Genomic DNA, 18,761 nt, shown 5'->3' on the forward strand with positions numbered 1-18,761 from the left:
ATCAGGAGTCTATAAGGTCAGCCATTGGTTTCCTTCTTTTGGTAGACTTGCTGACCTGTGTGGACATCAGGTATACCTACTTTCATGTCTTCATCTTTCCATCACATCATTGCTTCCTGCATTTTGCAGTGGGCGCCCAGTGTTACCAGTTCATTGCTCTTCCTTTTGGTCTATTCACTGCACCTAAGGTCTTTACCAAAGTGCTAGTCTATGTACATGTTCTGATTTGCTTTTAAGGCATTGCCACAATGGGATACCTGGACAATATCCTACTAAGGGAACAATGAGCACAAGCTCTATCATTCACTGTCAAGCAAACTGTTCAAACACTGTAGAGGTTGGGGTGGATCCTGAAGCTTCTTAAATCAGCACTGGAATATCTAGGCCTTCTCCTAGATATACTTCTCTTTTGGGGTCTTATTTTCACAGGAAACATTTCAAACTCTCAGCTCTCATGTTCGGATGCTGCAGTCGAGAAGCTGTCCAATCCTGTATGAGAATTCTCGGCTTAATAGTAGCTCCCTTTTGAAGAAATCTCATATGCCTAATTACACTCCAGACCATTGCAACTTGGCGCTCTGGCTGTGTCAGACAGTAAAGCTCAGTCTCTAGTACATCAGATGTGCCTGACCCAAAAAACTGGGTTTGTCCTGCCCTGGTTGGTCATAGGTCCAGCTCTAATTTGGGGAAATTCTTCCTCCCCATTGTTTGGAAGGTTCTAATGATGGATGCCAGCTTTTCAGACTAGGGAGGAGTCCTGGACACGCTTTCAGTGGAAGGTACTTGGTAGTCAGAGGAAGCTTTTAATCAATGTAGCGCTGGTAGATTTTCAATCTACTGCTTATAGGTAAATTTAGTGGGTTATCTGTTCATACATAGTTAGATTTAGCCTCTGTTCCAGCTTGGCTGAGTTGCATGTAGTTTCACACTGTGCCTGTAGGTGTCGCCATGGGTCAGTGTTGGAAAGGCAACACGTTGAAGCGTATGAGTGCTCCTCTGTCCCGGGGATAACTCGGTGGAGGTGGTCCTCCGAGTTGCATACTGGGAGAGGGTATTTATGGGACAGGCACCATATTTTAGGGTTCATCTTTCGTTCCACCTGCTGGCCCTCCTGGCCGACAGGTATGTGCTAGGAGTACTACCTCGTGGTCCTCTGACCGGGAGGCCCACGTTGCTGCAGCGTGTGGGTGGGCCCAGAAGCCTGTCTGGGGCATACCACAGCGGCAGAGGAATGGTCCTGGGCTGTCTGTCCTACGGGAAGAAACTGGACAACTGAGAAGATCCCATGGGAGGACCTGTCACGGAAGGTTAATGCAGAGTGCCTGTGTTACCATTGCAGTGTTGGTGGTTAGTTTGGTTAGTGGGGCATTAATTACAGTGACAGTGTAAGTACATAGGAAAAGGGTAAGAGTCAAAGATGCTGTAAGAAACCATTGCTAATACAGGATGGAAGGTCTCACAAATAAGAAGAGTGAGAAGTGTGCAGTTTTGTATTTGCATCATCATCATCCATCACATCCATGCCTGTTGTGCATAATTCAACAACAAACTAGCCTTCTACAACTGTAATAGTATCAAAACTGCAAAAGAAGAATCCATTGAAAGCATGCATGAAAAGGTGTACTCTTGGTCCAACTAACTTTTGAAATTACATTAACATATTATATACCTATAACATATTACATTAATGTATTCTAGTGATTGGGTTTACATATACTTTAAGACATCTCCTAGTGAATTACAGTAATAGCTTAAGAAAGTATTTGTGATGCTTGAATAAACTAGAAATAACATTAAAAAATTATATGCAAGTCAAAGATTTGGTAAGTGTTAAGACATTAAAACATTTATGAAACTCTGCATTTTCCTTTACAGCCAAAAAATACCAGTTAATTCAGGCAGTATAAAAATAGCTCTAATTTAGCTTACCTCTTGGTTTAGCAGCTGGTAAAAAGCAGTAGAACATGTTTCCAGTAGCTAACCGTTGTTTGTGTTAGAAAAGAATCAATGCATCATGTTGTCTGCATAGTAAAAATACATTTTACTTTGCTATAAATAAAATGAAGTAAACATTATAAGAAGAAGAAACCATGTAATGAGTAATCAAAGGTAAAACCTTTTTTTTAGTTTTGGCTAGAGTGGAGAGGGAAACACCTGTCGTTTTTTTCTGTCTGTCTATTTGTCTAGTTTATTGTTATCACCAAAAGGGAAAGTAAAAGAAAATCCCAAATCAGAACATAACACTAATAAAAGGGAAATCTTACTGGAGGGATTTACTCTCACTTCCTAAAACTCACAAACAACTTTATGATTTGCTAAAACCAATGGGCACTATTCTGTACTCCTAGTTCTGGACCTCTCTGCTGCCTTTGACACAGTTGAACACCCACTCCTTAAAAAAATCTTCACTCCTTTGGTCTGACTATACTATTCGTTGGCTCTCACCCTACTTATCCCACCACACCTTCAGTGTCACTTGCAATTCTATCTCCTTCTCTCCTCTTCCTCTTTCTGTTGTTGTCCCCAAGGTTCTGTTTTTGGACCTCTGCTATTCTCGATCAACACCTTCTCCCTATGTCATCTGATAGCCTCCCGTGGCTTTCAGTACCGTTTCTATGCTGATGATACCAAAATCTATCTCTCCACCCCACAGCTCAATTCATCAGTCTCCTAATGCATCACTAATTTACTGACAGACATATCAGTCTGGATGTCACACTACTTTCTCAAACTCAATCTAGCCAAAACCAACCTCACAGCATCTCCCTCATTGGATTACATAGGCTATCCCCCCTCAGTCTGTCAGGAATGCTGCAGTCAGACTCATCCACTTTACCAACTGTTCAGTGTCTGCTACCCCTTTCTGCAAATCCCTCCAATGGCTTCCGCTCAAGAATTAAATTCAAAATATTAACAACAACTTACAAAGCCATCCACAACTCTGCCTCCAGCTACATCTCTAACCTAGTCTCAAAATACCAACAAAATCATTATCTTTGTTCCTCCCAAGACCTTCTGCTCTGCTCACTAGCTCCCTTGTGATTACCTCCCATGCTCACCTCCAAGACTTCTCCTGTACCTCCCCCATTCTCTGGAACTCCCTACCCTAATCTGTGCTCCTGGAATCACAGGAACTCTTTTGTTCACCATTTGTTCAGCCTCCTGTACTTCCTGGCCAGTGAACATAACATTTCTGGGGGCAGCCAGGTACCAGTAGGCTAGGCTTGCTTGACTTATAGGTAAGGGGACTGCTATAGGTGGCTACACTAAGATATTTTCTCTGACCACTCTTACAGAGGCGAGCATTACAGTACACTGTTTTCAATATAATGTTGGTTTATTTTGTAATATGCAAGATACAATGTCTGCTACATAATCAATCCAATCATTGAAAAAGTCTCAAAAACATGTGGTATCTCCATAATCAGCAGAAGTAGCAGAATGTGATTTGAGGTGAAATTCTAAGTATAGCCAAGCTGTGTGTGAGAAATGTCTTACTAAGTTGACAACGATTCTTTCATCTTTCAATCTCCCTAGAATGGCTCTCTTTGTTTAGGCATCATCTTAATGGAATAAAATACTTTTTCTAAATTTCATAACCATTAGTCTGGTTGATCCTCCCTAGTGCTAAATTGGTTGTTCCTGCTGACTTCTATGCCATTACCGTGTCCTCCTGTGGAAAACTAGATTGGCTCTCCTAGTAGTGTCTGTTTCTCAGTGAATTTTGTGATACCATTCTTCTTAAACAGAGCAGTTTTTGGTGGTGCAAGCAGTGGGAAAGGTAATTTACAGTTTTTTTCCTGCAGGGTTTGCATTTGGGAAGTTATAATATAGATTACAGAATCACTTTAATGAAATAACTTACTTTGAAGCAAACCTCTGTTTTGCAGATTCTGGCCAAAGCAACAGGCTTGCTTTAATCCTTGCATCCCTAGCAGAATATACGTACCTTTCCTTCACTCCTCTTCTGATTCATTTAGTGCCGGGTAACAAGGTAATACCAGGTACTTCTGTATATAGAGAAGCATGTGACTCATTCCATGTAACAGCACTGGGCCAATCAGTTATGTCACATAGAGGGGTCCATAAACCTTTGTAAGTAGACTTGGACCAAACACCCCCCTGTTCGGTTCGCAGCAGAACTTCAGAACCGGATAATTTATTTTTTTTATAAATTCTTTATTTTCACAGAAAGTGTTACAATTCCATCAACAGTTCACAACCATGACATAACATTCATTATGAAATTTGCTAATCGCGGAAGGGAGTTTAATAAGACACGTGGCCACTCACTAAAATTAGAAGAAAAGATGTTTAACCTTAAACTGCATAGAAGGCTCTTTACTGTAAGAGCGGCAAGGATGTGAAAATCCTTTCCACAGGCGGTGGTTTCAGCGGGGGCATCAATAGTTTCAAAAAACTATTAGATAAGCACCTGAACAACCGCAACATACAGGGATATACAATATAAATGTAATACTGACATATAATCACACAGATAGTTTGGACTTGATGGAATTGTGTCTTTTTTCAACCTCACCTACTATGTAACTATGTTACTATGTAATCCCATGGCTTGTTGTTAGAAATAATGCTATGCTGTAGTGTCAATAAATTGTATAATGGTTTAAAGAAATTACTTTGTGGGCAATAGGACGCTACACTGTTTCTAGGAGAAATGTTCTAACCCGAACGGCGAACCCCATTGAAGTCTGTGGAAGCCGAACAGAAAAAAAATCAAAAGTCGCCATTTTGAATGCTTAAATGCAAGTAATTGGCCTAAAAAGGGGTATGGAGGTCTGGGTACTGCCCTGGGGGACATGTATCAATGCAAAAAATGCTTTTAAAAACAATTGATTTTTCAGGAGCAGTGATTTTAATTATGCTTAAAGTGCAAGGGCCTAGGGACAAGGGTCTCATCCCCACAATTGTGGCCGGTGATCGTGGGGGTCTGCAGGCAGGGGGCTTATCAGAATCTGGAAGCCCCCTTTAACAAGGGAGCCCCCAAATCCTGGCTCCCATGTGAATGACTATGGGGTACATAGTACCCCTACCCATCCACCAAAAAAGTGTACAAAAAGTAATAAAAACAAAAGACACATTTTTTGACAATTCCTTTATTAAGAAACCAAAAACAGTGTCCCCCGATTTAAATCCATTGTCAATCACACCGCCCACCAACCCCGCCAACCTGAAAAATAGAAAAAAAACAAAAACGCTCCACCTCCTGGGATGGCCTCCTGCCGAATGCCTCCTCTGGACTTTGACATTTCTTATATAGGTAAGGGGTGGTGCCACATGGCTATGTCACCCGGTAGCCCACCCCCTTCTGACATCACAGACTGGTGCATGCTGGGCCTCTGATATCAGAAGGGGCGGTGTGTCAGAAACCATGAAATCAGGCTGAGACAGAAGTACAGTTAAATCACACTTGTTTAATAAAAAAGTAAAAAGAACAAACGTAGTCAAAACATAGCCAAAGTTCAGTAACCGGAATGGATAGTCAGCCAAGCCAGAAGTCATGGATCAATGTAGTGGAACAGCAAGCAGGATCTTGAGCCAGAAGGGATGTCAGCAAAGCCAGTCTTTAAACAGGAACGCAAGAGATTCTTGTGATGTGACCAAGGCGAAGGCAGAGCTCCTCTGGACTGGACGGCTTAAGTAGGCAGGACTGACGGGAAGAATCATCAACAGCTGAGTAACTGTGGAGAGAGATGGGAGCTGGCAATTAGCCGACAGCTGAGCGGCCAGCTCAGAGAAGGAAGGGCTGAGCTCAGCCCTGACAGGGGGCCACCGGGTGATGTAGCCAGGTAGCCCCACCCCTTACATATATAAGAACTGTAAAAGCTGAAAGGAGGCATTTGGCGGGAGGCTATCCCAGGGGACGGAGCATTTTTGTTTTTTTTTATTTTTCAGGTCGGAGGCAGCATGATTGTTTTTATTACTTTTTGTACACTTTTTGGTGAATAGGTAGGGGTACTATGTTAAAGGGGCCTTCCAGATTCTGATAAGCACCCCACATGCAGACCACCAGCCACCGTTGTGAGGATGAGACCCTTGTTTCCATCAACATGGAAACAAGGCACCCACCCCCCATGTTAAGAGCATGTGGCCTGGTATGGTAAAGGAGGGGGGGGCGCTCACTCACATTGCATGATAAGGGTCTGGTATAGATTTTGGGGGGGCCCACGCCATTTTTAAAAAAAATTTTGGCGTGGGGTTCCCCTCTTGGGTGAGCATGCCCCAACCCCCCTCCCCCCGCCCCAACTATACACACGCCCTCAATATGACATGTAACCAATACCCTGACTCATTAACAAAAAAAAATGTGAAAAGTAAATACAGACACACCCTTTTTGACAAGTCCTTTACTGAAGAATAAAAAAAAGCCCCACAATGAAAATCTATTATCAACACCTACAGAAACAAAGAAACATGCCAACCTGTCCAATCCCATTGCTGCACCTCATCAAATTAAATGTTTCCTGCTGACAGCTAAAATGTAAACAAATGGGCAAGGGACAGTAGCTAATATCATTGACTAAATATGGCCATGTCACTATTTGGTCAGTGATATTAGCCATCCATGCCACCTCCATTTGTTTACATTCAGTTTTTAGCAGGGAATTCTCAGCTGGCAGCTCAATGGGAGGGGGGTGGGGTAAGTCATAGTTGTTAGGAGGCCAGTAGCCACTGGCTCCCTAACAACTAAGTGTCCTGCATAAACTGTCAGATTTAGTAGCAATAGTGACACCACTACTAAATCTGATTGTCCCATGCAGCTGGAGGTTCAAGGCTTTGAGAACAGCCAGAATTTCAATTAAGTTTAATCATACGGCAACCTTCAAACAAGCAAAATTCAGACAAAACACGGCTTTGGTCCAAATCCTAAGCTCATCTCTACTGCCTGTACATTCTATTATTTTTTCTCTTCATGATTGAAAAGGTAAAGGAGGTACTTTCTTAAGAAAAAATAAAGTATTGTAGTAAAGTGACTTTCTACAAAGTACATTGGCAACTGGATTTTCGCTTTTCCCTTGGTGAACTACTATAAGCTGAAATGTGATAAGCTGATATGTGTTACTGCACTTCCCATTTAACCACTGTACTTTGTGCTAGATGATTAAATAACACCATATTGGTAGCTTGAGATCAGCTTGTTCCTCCACTGCCTCTGTTTTTCTTTAATGTTCATCTGCTATCTCACATTTAGAAGTTAACTTAGGTCTTGTTTTTTATGTAATATGGGGTGTACTTCTACAAAAGCACTGCTTGCATTATTCATTTTTTTAAGCAATTTTAATGTAATTTATAGATACACCAGACGCTACTATATTTTATATACAATGCTTTCTTTAAATTTTGAGAACAAAAATAATTATCTTGTTAAGTAATTCTTAAGTAATGTGCTAATGCTGTCTTCAAGTTCAATGATGGATTTCATCACTCATAGTTATTAATTCCCAATGTAATTTAAAATAAGGGTTTATTTCTCTAATGAGAATAAATCCATGTGCACATATTTTGTTTTTCGTCGCGTACATAGATTGTGTTAGGTTCTTTGTTCTTCTAGTCTAATCTCCCTGTACAGAAAGCCATAGATTTTTAAAATAATAAAATAAAAATATGTTAACTATCATTATAGACAATTAATCTTGGCCTATCCAAAGTATGACATCTAATATTTAGGGGATTTCCAAGATAAATAGAAGCTTCCTGTTTGCCTTATTTCCTTTAGGTAAGTCCACAATCCCTTTGTAATCAATGTCAGTTAGTGTGAGCTTGGCAGACATACATCTCATTTTATGGTGTATTTTATAGGCAAGCCTTGATGTTAAATTTCATCAGCAGGTGAAATCTTGAAAGTATAGTTTAAAGATTAGCTAGAGCTTGTGTAAAGAGGGGATCATTTTTTGTTCATCCATGTAGGGGCTACAGATAAAAAAGGCATCCACAATTATGCCTAATGTGTGTGAGAGCACAAGAGCAGTAGAAGTGAAAATAGGTTCCATGGGTTTTCCATTAAGTGATTTTTCCTTCAAAGAATCAGGTCAGTGATTAAACAGTAGTGTGGGTGGAGCCTCTTCTGATCCTTGGTTGCTTTTCCCATTGATAATAACAAAGTAAGCATTCACCAGACTGCCTTTAGTGCCATTAGTAGACGGTAGTCTTCATCGAGCCTTAAGACAGATCTCTTAGACCCCTTTAACACTGGGGTGTTTTTCAGGCTCTTTTGGGCTAAAAATATTGCCTGTAAAGCGCCTGAAAAACACCTCCCCTGCAGCCCCAGTGTGAAAGCCAGAGTGCTTTCGCACTGGGGTGCTGCGCTAGCAGGTCATTAAAAAAAGTCCTGCAAGCAGCATCTTTGGGCGGTTTTGGAGCGGTGTATACAGCGGGCGCTCAAATAATGTTCTAAATTCGGCGAACACCCAATGTTCGAGTCGCACTTACATTCAACTCGAACATCGGGCTCATCCCTACTCTTAACCAATACATTTTTCAAAAAGTTCTTTAAGTGAGATGAACGTTGGTACCAGGCACTCCTCCATACACATCCAAGACAGTTAACCACTTGACATCCGGCCATAGCCGAATGACGGCTACAGCGCGGATGTCAATTCCCGGGAGGCCGTCATATGATGGCCTCCCCTTTCCTCGCTTCCCGTGCGCGCTCACGAGCGCGCATCAGGGAAATTCTGTGTTGGCAGTGTCCCTTGGACACAGCCAATCACAGATTGCTGTAAATGGCCAATCACAACGGCCATTTACAGCGCGATCGCGATGGCCAATGAGCGATGATCTCAAATATGAGTAAACATATGAGATCATCTCTCATTGCTGGCTCTCTCTCCTCACACAGAGACAGCGCGTGAGGAGGGAGAGAATCTGTCAGCAATCTGTGAGTTACAAAAACCTTTTTACTGTGCCTACAGTGCCAATCAGTACAGTGCCCCATCAGTACAGTGCCCATCAGTACAGTGCCCCATCAGTACAGTGCCCACCTGTGCCAATCGGTGCCCACCTGTCTGCCATCGGTGATCAGTGTCCATTTGCACATCTTCACAATCAGTGCCCACCTGTTCCACCTCATCAGTGCCCACCTGTGCCACCTCATCAGTGCCCACCTGTGCCACCTCATCAGTGCCCACCTGTGCCAATCAGTGCCCATCTGTGCTGCCTCAGTGCACATCTGTGCAATCAATCAGTGCACATCTGTGCCACCTCATCAGTGCCCATCTGTGCCACCTCATCAGTGCCCATCTGTGCCGCTCCATCTGTGCTGCCCCATCTGTGCTGCCTCATCTGTGCCCAGCTGTGCCACCTCATCTGTGCCACCTCATCAGTGCACATCTGTGCCATCTCAGTGCACATCTGTTCCGCCTCAGTGCCCACCTGTGCCACCTCAGTGCCCACCTGTGCCACCTCATCAGTGAGCACCTGTGCCACCTCATCAGTGCCCACCTGTGCCAATCAGTGCCCATCTGTTCCACCTCATCAGTGCACATCTGTTCCACCTCATCAGTGCCCACCTGTGCCACCTCATTAGTGCCCACCTGTGCCAATCAGTGCCCACCTGTGCCAATCAGTGCCCATCTGTGCCGCCTCATCAGTGCACATCTGTTCCACCTCATCAATGCACATCTGTTCCACCACATCAGTGCCCCTCTGTGCCACCTCAGTGCCCATCTGTGCTCATCAGTGCCACCTCATCAGTGCCCATCAGTGCAGGCTTAGCACACACCTGTGTAGTCGCATCACCACCAGCAACCATGTCCAAAAGATGCTTTTCTGTCGAGGAGGCGTTCCAAATACTTTCCCAGGCCGACGAGAGCAACGGGGAGCTCTCTTTTTCAGATTCCCTTTCAGACTCCGATTCTGAGTCGGACATAAATTATGAGCCAGTCCTCAGAAGTGGAACACTGAGTGACTCAGAGGAGGAAGATATTCGGCCTGCCAAACAAAGGCGTTCTGGTGAGGAGGCAGTGGCATCCACCAGCACCGCAGTGCCATCCACCAGCACCGCAGTGCCATCCACCAGCACAGCAGTATCATCCACCAGCACCGCAGTAGCTCGGCAAGAAAGGCCAAGGACCCATGCCAGCCTTCCCTATGCCCTGCAGAACCCCTTGTGGCTTCCTCCTAATTCAGGAGAAGCCAACATTCCCCCTTTCACTGCCCAGCCAGGAGTCCAGGTGGACACGGAGAATTTTTCCCAATAAATTTTTTTGATTTAATTTTTACCAAGGACATGCTATCAAATATTGTGGCCCAGTGCAACCTTTATGCACAGCAATTTATTTTAAATAATCCAACATCCTACTATGCCCGTCCCTACGAGTGGAGAGACCTAACGGTGGAGGAGTTGAAGGTTTTTTTAGGCCTCACATTTAATATGGGACTCACCAAAAAAAACACTTTGATGTCCTATTGGTCAACCCACCCCATCCACCACATGCCAGTATTCTCCAAGATAATGCCCAGAAACAGATACCTCATGATAATGAGGTTCCTTCATTTCAATGACAATACCCAGTGCCCTCCCCGAAATGACCCAAATTATGACAGGCTTTTCAAAATCTTCTAAATTATTTTTCTGAAGTATTCCCCCAGCTGTTTACCCCGGACCAAAACATGTGTGGATGAGTCCCTTGTTAAATTTAGTGGTAGGCTTAAAATAAAACAATTTATTCCCAGTAAAAGGGCCCGCTATGGGGTTTAGGGTATACAAATTATGTGACCGAGTCACAGGGTACATATATGCCTTCAAAGTGTACAAAGGGAAGGACACCCAGCTGCAACCCCCTAATTGCCCAGACTACTTTGGATCAAGCGGGAAAATTGTTTGGGACCTCATATACCCCCTACTGGAAAAAGGCTACAATTTATACGTAGACAACTTCTACACATCTCTGCCCCTGTTCCACAACCTTCACCGGAAGAAGACGCCAGCATGTGGCACCGTAAAAAAGAACCGGAAGGGCTTTCCTCAAAGTCTTGTCAATAAGAAATTGAGAAAAGGAGAAATGGCAAGTCTACAAAACAACGAGATTTTGGCAGTGAAGTGGAGGGACAAAAAAGATGTCTACATGTTGTCTTCAATCCACAATGATACCTTCGTGGAAATCCCCAGAAGGAATGGCCCCATACAAAAACCTAAATGCATCTATGATTATAATTTGTTTATGGGGGGAGTCGACTTCAATGACCAAATGCTGGAACCATACCACCATACCTTGCCACAAGACGGACATACCATTGGTATAAAAAAGTCGCAATTTATTTTTTTCAATTGGCCATATACAATTCATATGTAATTTATCGTAACTCCACCCAAAACATCAAACGCTTCCTTGGCTACCAGGAGGAAGTTTTCACTGCCCTTACATTCCTGAACGGCCCACCAGAAAATATCTGATCAGATGTAATCGACTCTCCGAATGCCACTTTCCCGATAAAATCCCTCCCAAACCAACAGGCCAACGACGGCAAAAAAAATGTAACGTGTCTACCAGAGCAGGATTCAGAAGAGACACATCTTTTTATTGTGCACAATGTCCTACCGAACCAGGATTCTGCATAGGTGAATGTTTTCGCTGTTACCATACTTCAGTAAATTATTAGTGAAGTATGGTAAACGTAAGCCTCAGTTCCTGCAATTTACCCTCACACCCCTTATGCCACTGCCTGCTCTGTAACTGACCCTGGCTTGTTATTCGACCACGCTTCTGTCTGCCGATTCTGTACATACCTCTGTCTGATCTGGAACTGACCCTGGACTGTTATTCGACCATGCTTCTGCCTAACGATTCTGTACATACCTCTGCCTGATATGGAACTGACCTTGTGCTGTTTGACCATGTTTTTTGCCTGCCTCATGGACTGATCTTGTACCCTGCTACTGGACTAGTGAGATTCAACACAGGGGTCTCACATATGTGAGGGGCTCCAGAATTGTTTTTCTGGATAAAGAGAAAACTATTTTTTTGTTTTCTCAATCCTAGATTAGGGTCTGGAAACTCAGAGGCTTCAAAGAGTTTTGGGTGGGAGAAGCCTCTACCCCTGTCCCCATTCTGTCCTGAACGAGGCCCTACTTCTGCCTGTAGGACTTACTGCCGTCATGCCTCTGCCTGTCGCACTGACCACACCACATGGACCTGCCTACTGCCAGGACCAATATTTTTGGCACTGCTGACAATATCTCTGCCTGCACTGACCTGGACTTTATATGGACAGTAACCCTGCCTGCTGTCTGGACAATTGTGTTCTCCGTTGCTGACCAAGTCCCTGCCTGCTGTCTGGACCAGTGCTATCCTCCTGTGTACAACTGCGCTACTACAACCACAGGTAATCTTTTGTTTACGCTTTGCTCAGCATAATGTATTTTGAGGTGTAATTCTTGGTATGTACTTGCTATGTGCCCCTGGAACACCTGATGGTGCTCCCTGCATGTTGGGCTTCTGTATGTGGCCAGACAGTGAAAAAGTCCCACACATGTGGTATCGTAATACTCAGGAGGAGTAGCAGAATGTATTTTGGGGTGTCATTTTTGCTATCTAAATGCTATGTGTTGGAAATATCTTATAAACAGACAACTTTGTGTAAAAAAAAATGCGTTTTCATTTTTTTTTCACATTTCCAAAAACTTCTGGAAAAAAATGAACCATTCAAAAGACTCATTATGCCTCTTAGATTATACGTTGGGGTGTTAGCTTTCCAAAATGGGGTCATTTTGTGGGTGTTTCCATTGTCCTGGGGCTCCAGGGCCTTCAAAACTGTAATAGGTGGTTGAGAAATGTGATGTGTAATTTATGCTCCTAGAACATCTGATGGTGCTCCCTGCATGTTGGGCCTCTGTATGTTGCCAGGCAGTGAAAAAGTCACACACATGTGGTATCGTAATACTCAGGAGGAGTAGCAGAATGTATTTTGGGGCGTCATTTTTGCTATCTAAATGCTATGTGTTGGAAATATCTTATAAACGGACAACTTTGTGTTAAAAAAAAATGCGTTTTCATTTTTTCCCCACATTTTCCAAAAACTTCTGGGAAAAAATGAACAGCTCAAAAGACTCATTATGCCTCACAGATTATACATTGGGGTGTTAGCTTTCCAAAATGGGGTCATTTTGTGGGTGTTTCTATTGTCCTGCTGCTCCAGGGCCTTCAAAAGCGTAATAGGTGGTTGAGAAATGTGATGTGTAATTTATGCTTCTAGCCTGGCAGTGAAAAAGTCCCACACATGTGGTATCGCTATACTCAGAAGGAGTAGCAGAATGTATTTTGGGGTGTCATTTGTGGTATACAAATGCCATGTGAGAGAAATAAGCTATTACAATGAAAATTTTGGGGGGGAAAAAAATCTCAATTTTGCAAAGAATTGTGGGAAAAAATTACAGCTTCAAATAACTCACCATGCCTCTAACTAAATACCATGAAATGTCTACGTTCCAAAAAGGGGTTATTTGGGGGGCAGTTGTACTTTCCTGGCTTGTTAGGGTCTCAAGAAATGAGATAGGCTACCAGTACATCAGATGTGATAATTTTTTTATGATTTGCACCATAGCTTGTAGCCTCTAAAACTTCCACACAGACCAAATAATTTCCACAAATTTTAGGTTATTTTTACCAAAGATATATAGCATTATAAATTGTGGCCAAAATTTATGAAGAAAAATTACTAATTTGCAAAATTTTATCACAGAAATTAAGAAAAATTCGTTTTTTTTTTCAACATTTTCGGTCTTTTTTCATTTATAGCGCAAAAAATAAAAAATCCAGAGGTGATCAAATACCACCAAAAGAAAGCTCTATTTGTATGAGAAAAAGGACAAAAAAATAATTTGGGTGCAGTGTTGCATGACTGAGTAATTGTCATTCAAAGTGTGAGAGCACTGAAAGCTGAAAATTGGTCTGGATAGGAGAGGGGTTTAAGTGCCCAGTAAGCAAGTGGTTAAACTTGGAATTCCCTATTAGGCTAGATTCACACCTAAGCAGCTCTGTGAGCCGGGATTGCGCAGGCACAGCAACCCATTCAAATGCCTCTGTTTCATGCAGGAAAAAAGGTTCCTGCACCTTTTTTAGAATGCAACCAGAGGAAATCACATGGTGCTCTTGCACCATATGATTTCCTACAACTGAAAACGTGCTGAGTTAAGAATGAATGATAACCCTGCACGTCTGCAAAGGAGCATCACAGTTTGGCCGCGGGTGATTGTGGAACAAGTGCAATTTACATACTGCCCTGCACCTGCAACCATCCACACAATAGTGAACCTAGCCTAATAATTATTTGCAGTGATAACAGTAATATATATATATATTTTTTTTGCCAAAATATTTTTGCTTTTATTGCTTTTATACTGTCCATGTGAATTAATTTATAATTGTATTTTTTTTCAGAATAACAACAACAGCAGCATGTATGATGGACCTAAGAAGATATCCACTGGATGAGCAGAACTGTACATTGGAAATCGAAAGCTGTATGTATTATTGCTCTTGTGTCTTAAAAGAAGCAAGTTTCTATATATGCTCTGCAAAGATATATGTATTTGTTGCAACCATTTTATGATAGAGCACAGTACCAGGGATAACATTGATAATTGCATTCCTTTTGTATCTTTCATTGTGTGATAGTGTTGTTGCAAACTATGACTGTTTATATACAGTATATATATATATATATATATATATATATATATATATATATATATATATATATATATATATATATATATATATATATCGTGTGGGGGGGGTGTAGCTCAAATGGGGATCACCTTCCCTGGGAGAAAACAAACAAAACAGAAAATAAATCCGTATCATCCAGGTACTAACTAACTCACATGTGAAGGGCTTCTCCCAGTCACCCACAAAACAAAGATTATGCAAACCTTTTCTTTCTCTCATAAAGCAAATTTCAGATCAGTAGCTCTCTCGGGCATGGCTTCCTGAGTCCCAGTCCCCACTCACAATGCCTACCAATGCCAGTGCCACCAGGGATGCCTAACAGTGCCTCATATCAGTGCTGCGTATCAGTGCCCATCAGTGCCACATATCAATGCCCAGCAGTGCCACCTATCAATGCCCATCAGTGCCTAGCAGTGCCGCCTATCAGTGCCACCCATAAGTACCCATCTTTGCAGCCTTTCAGTGCCCAGTGTCGCCTGTCAGTGCCCACCAGTGCCACCCATGAGTGCCCAGTGTCGCCTATCAATGCCCATCAGTGCTGCATATCAGTGCCACCCATCAGTGCCGCCTACCAGTGCCCATCAGTGCCGCATATCAGTGCCCATCGTCAGTGCCCGCTCATTGGTGCCACCTCATCGGTGCCACCTTATCAGTGCTCGTCAATGCCGCCTTATCAGTGCCCATCAATGAAGGAGAAAACTTACTTATTTACAAAATTTAATAACAGAAACAAAACTTTTATTTTTTTTTTTTAAAAATTCATTTTTTTTATTTGTTTAGCAAAAAATAAAAACCGCAGAGGTGATCAAATACCACCAAAAGAAAGCTCTATTTGTGGGAACAAAATCATAAAAATTCTGTTTGGGTACAGTGTAGCATGACCGCACAATTGTCATTTAAATAGCGACAGCGCAGGAAGCTGAAAATTGGCTTGGGCAGGAAGGAGGGTAAGTGCCTGGTATTGAAGTGGTTAATCATGACCAACCCTCTACCCTTCGTCAGCTCTGTCAGTGGGGCTGCAATGGTGGCAAAATTGGGTATAAAACGTCTGTAGTATATTGAGATCCCCAGAAATGCACAAGCGTGCTTTTTATTTATAGGTTGGGGCCACTTTTGAACTGCCTCAATTTTATTGATCTGAGGCTTGATAAGCCCTCGACCAATAATGTAGCCAAGGTATTTGGCCTCCTCCAAGCCTATGGCCCACTTTCTGGGATTGGCAGTGAGTCCTGCTTTCCTAAGGAAATCTACTACTGCTTGCACCCGGGGCAAATGAGATTCTCAGTCTGGGCTGTGAATTACTACATCGTCCAAATAGGTGGTTGCGTATTGGTGATGACATCTTAATGTCTTATTCATCATTCTCTGGAATGAGGCAGGAGCACCATGCAAGCCAAAAGGCATCCGCTTATACTGGAAAGACCCCTCGGCTAGAAAACAAAGTTTTCTCTTTTGCAGACTCCGTTAGGAGTATCTGCCAATAACCTTTGGCCTATGCGATTTGACATGTCAAATCAGTGGCTATTGCCGGCAATGGCACCGTCCGAATTGGTGCGATGCCGACTTTGCGGCGCTGCACCAATTCCCAAAAGTAGTTTCTGTACTAATTTTGGTGACTTCGGGGTGTGATTTGTATAGAGATCTGTGCAGGAACCCACATAGATGACACTGAAATCGCCCCACGATGTCGGACTGACATGCGGGTATGAAATCGTGCGAGTTCAGCTGGACTTGCATGATTTCAATCCCTCTGTCAGTGTGAACAAAGCCTAAGTCAGATCTAACATAGTTATGTACCAGGCAATTCCCAATCTGTCAACAAGCTTGTCAACCCGAGGCATTGGGTACGCATTGAATTTGGACACGCTAGTCAACTTCCTGAAATCATTGCAAAACCTTATCGTTCCATCTGGTTTTGGGACCAACACTATGGGACCTGACCAGTTACTGTGGGACTCCTCTATCACGTCCAACTCTAACATGTTTTTTATTTCCTTTGCAACTGCTTCCCGCCTAGCCTTGGGTATTCTATAGGGCTTTACATTCATGCGGACACCTCATTCCATAATTATGTCATGCTGTTAAACTGTGGTCAGTCTGGGCAGGTAAGAGAAAAAACTCCATTCTTACTGACAAACAATTTAATGTCCTTCTGTTGGGCCACTGACAAGGTTTCAGTTATTGGTACCCCAGGTGTCACATGGACCATGTCCTTTTGGGGGGTTGGCACTCCAAGTAAAGACTCTCTGTCCTTCCAAGGTTTCAAGAGATTAACGTGATATATTTGCTCTGGTTTCCTTTTCCCTGACTGGTACACTTTGTAGTTTACTTCCCCTACTCTTTCCATAATTTCAAAGGGACCTTGCCACTTTGCTAAGAATTTACTCTCAATTGTGGGGACTAGTACCAGCACTCTTTTACCAGGGTTGAAGACCTGAGTTTTGGCACCCCAATTATAAACCCATCTCTGGGACTTCTGGGCTTGCTCCATATGTTCCTTTACAAGCGGCATGACAGCAGTGATTCTATCTTGCATCAGTGAAATGTGTTCGATGACCCTTCTATAAGGCGGGGTCTTTCCTCTCCTGGGATGTCCACCATACAGTAGTTCAAAGGGGAAGTAACCTGTAGATGCCCGAGGTAGCTCTCGTATTTAAAAAATGAGGGATGGCAGCAAAAAATCCCAATTTCTCCCATCTTTGTCCACCACCCTTTAACATGTTTTTGAGCGTTTTGTTAAATCTCTCCACAAGTTTAAATCTCTCTCAGTTTGGGGGTGGTAGACAGAGGTATGGAGTTTTGAAATTTTTAACAACTTACACAATTCTTTAGTGACTCTGGACATAAAGGGAGTGCCATGATCTGTTAATACCGCTTTTGGAATACCCACACAACTAAATGCCTGGAGAAGCTTTTTGGCAATAGCCTTTGCTGAGGTATTCCGTAAGAGAATGGCTTCCGAATACCTTTTGGCATAGTCCAGTATTACCAGTATGTGCTGATGGCCCCCCGGGCAGAGTTTACAACTGTTCCCACCAGATACATGCCAATTCTTTCAAAAGGTACTTCAATTATCAGTAATGGTACCAGCAGACTATGAAAATGGGGAGATGGCGCAGGATAACAACACTCTGGGCATGACGCACAATATTCTTTGACATCTGCATGTAACCCAGGCCAAAAGAATGTCTGGATTATTCTCTCTTTTGTTTTCTCTATACCCAGAAGTCCACCCATTATATGACCATGGGCTAAATATATTACAACCTGGCGATAGGGTTTGGGAACCACTAGCTGCTCTACCTCCTCCTCCCCTTGCTTTACACCTGATACAGCAAGTTATTTTTAAGAGCCATGAAGGGAAAAGACACCCCTGCATTAGGTTCAACAGGTTCCCCATCCATCATTTTAATGTTTTCTCTGGCTCTATTGAGTGTGGCGTCTCTTAGTTGTTCTGTACAAAAATCCTCTTTCCTGACTTCTAAGTCAAGCCCCACATTCTGTCTACTCTCACTATTAGAGTCAGAGATAATTTCTTGTTCATTAATCTCAAGCTGGGGGCTGGATTTTATCTCCTCCTGTTTCTCAGCCATTACAGAAAAAGAAAAAGGATCTACCCCTCTGTTGGAAACACCAACAGTTTCCCTTTCAATTTTGCAATTAAAAGGGGCCGGAGTGAGTTCCAGGGTTTCCTCAGCAGGGGGAGCTCTGTCCTTTTTTTCCTCCATAAACGCCAAAAGTGTGGAAAATCTCTCCCCACTAGGGCTTCATGAAGTAGTGAGGGTACCACCTCCACTGAATGTGTCACAGTGCCCCAAGGGGTATCAGTCTCAACCACAGCAGTCTTGTAGTCATGTGTGTCACCATGTATACAAATCACCCAAATAGTGCTAGGGTGTAACTTTGCAGGAGTTACACAATCACCTTTGACTAATGTCACAACACTACCAGAATCTAGCAGAGCAGTGACTGGCTTTCCATCAACTGAAATCATACGCGTTTTTCCATGCGTCTCTGACATGATGCAATACACGCCATGCAAAATGAGATATGTGTTTTCTTTAATAAGCA

At 42.9% G+C, this 18,761-nt stretch overlaps 1 protein-coding gene across 2 annotated transcripts in view; it reads left to right on the top strand.

Annotated features, from left to right (window-relative positions):
• GABRB3 (gamma-aminobutyric acid type A receptor subunit beta3) overlaps window positions 1-18,761 on the top strand; it is a 682,386-nt gene that overhangs the window by 590,485 nt on the left and 73,140 nt on the right. For both annotated transcript variants that reach the window (XM_073614636.1, XM_073614637.1), the window contains one exon: window positions 14,400-14,482. In XM_073614636.1, coding sequence (XP_073470737.1) covers window positions 14,400-14,482 — 83 coding nt within the window. The remainder of the gene's footprint in view (window positions 1-14,399; window positions 14,483-18,761) is intronic.

Source organism: Aquarana catesbeiana, linkage group LG02 (assembly GCF_042186555.1).
Source record: "Aquarana catesbeiana isolate 2022-GZ linkage group LG02, ASM4218655v1, whole genome shotgun sequence".
NCBI lineage: Eukaryota > Metazoa > Chordata > Amphibia > Anura > Ranidae > Aquarana > Aquarana catesbeiana.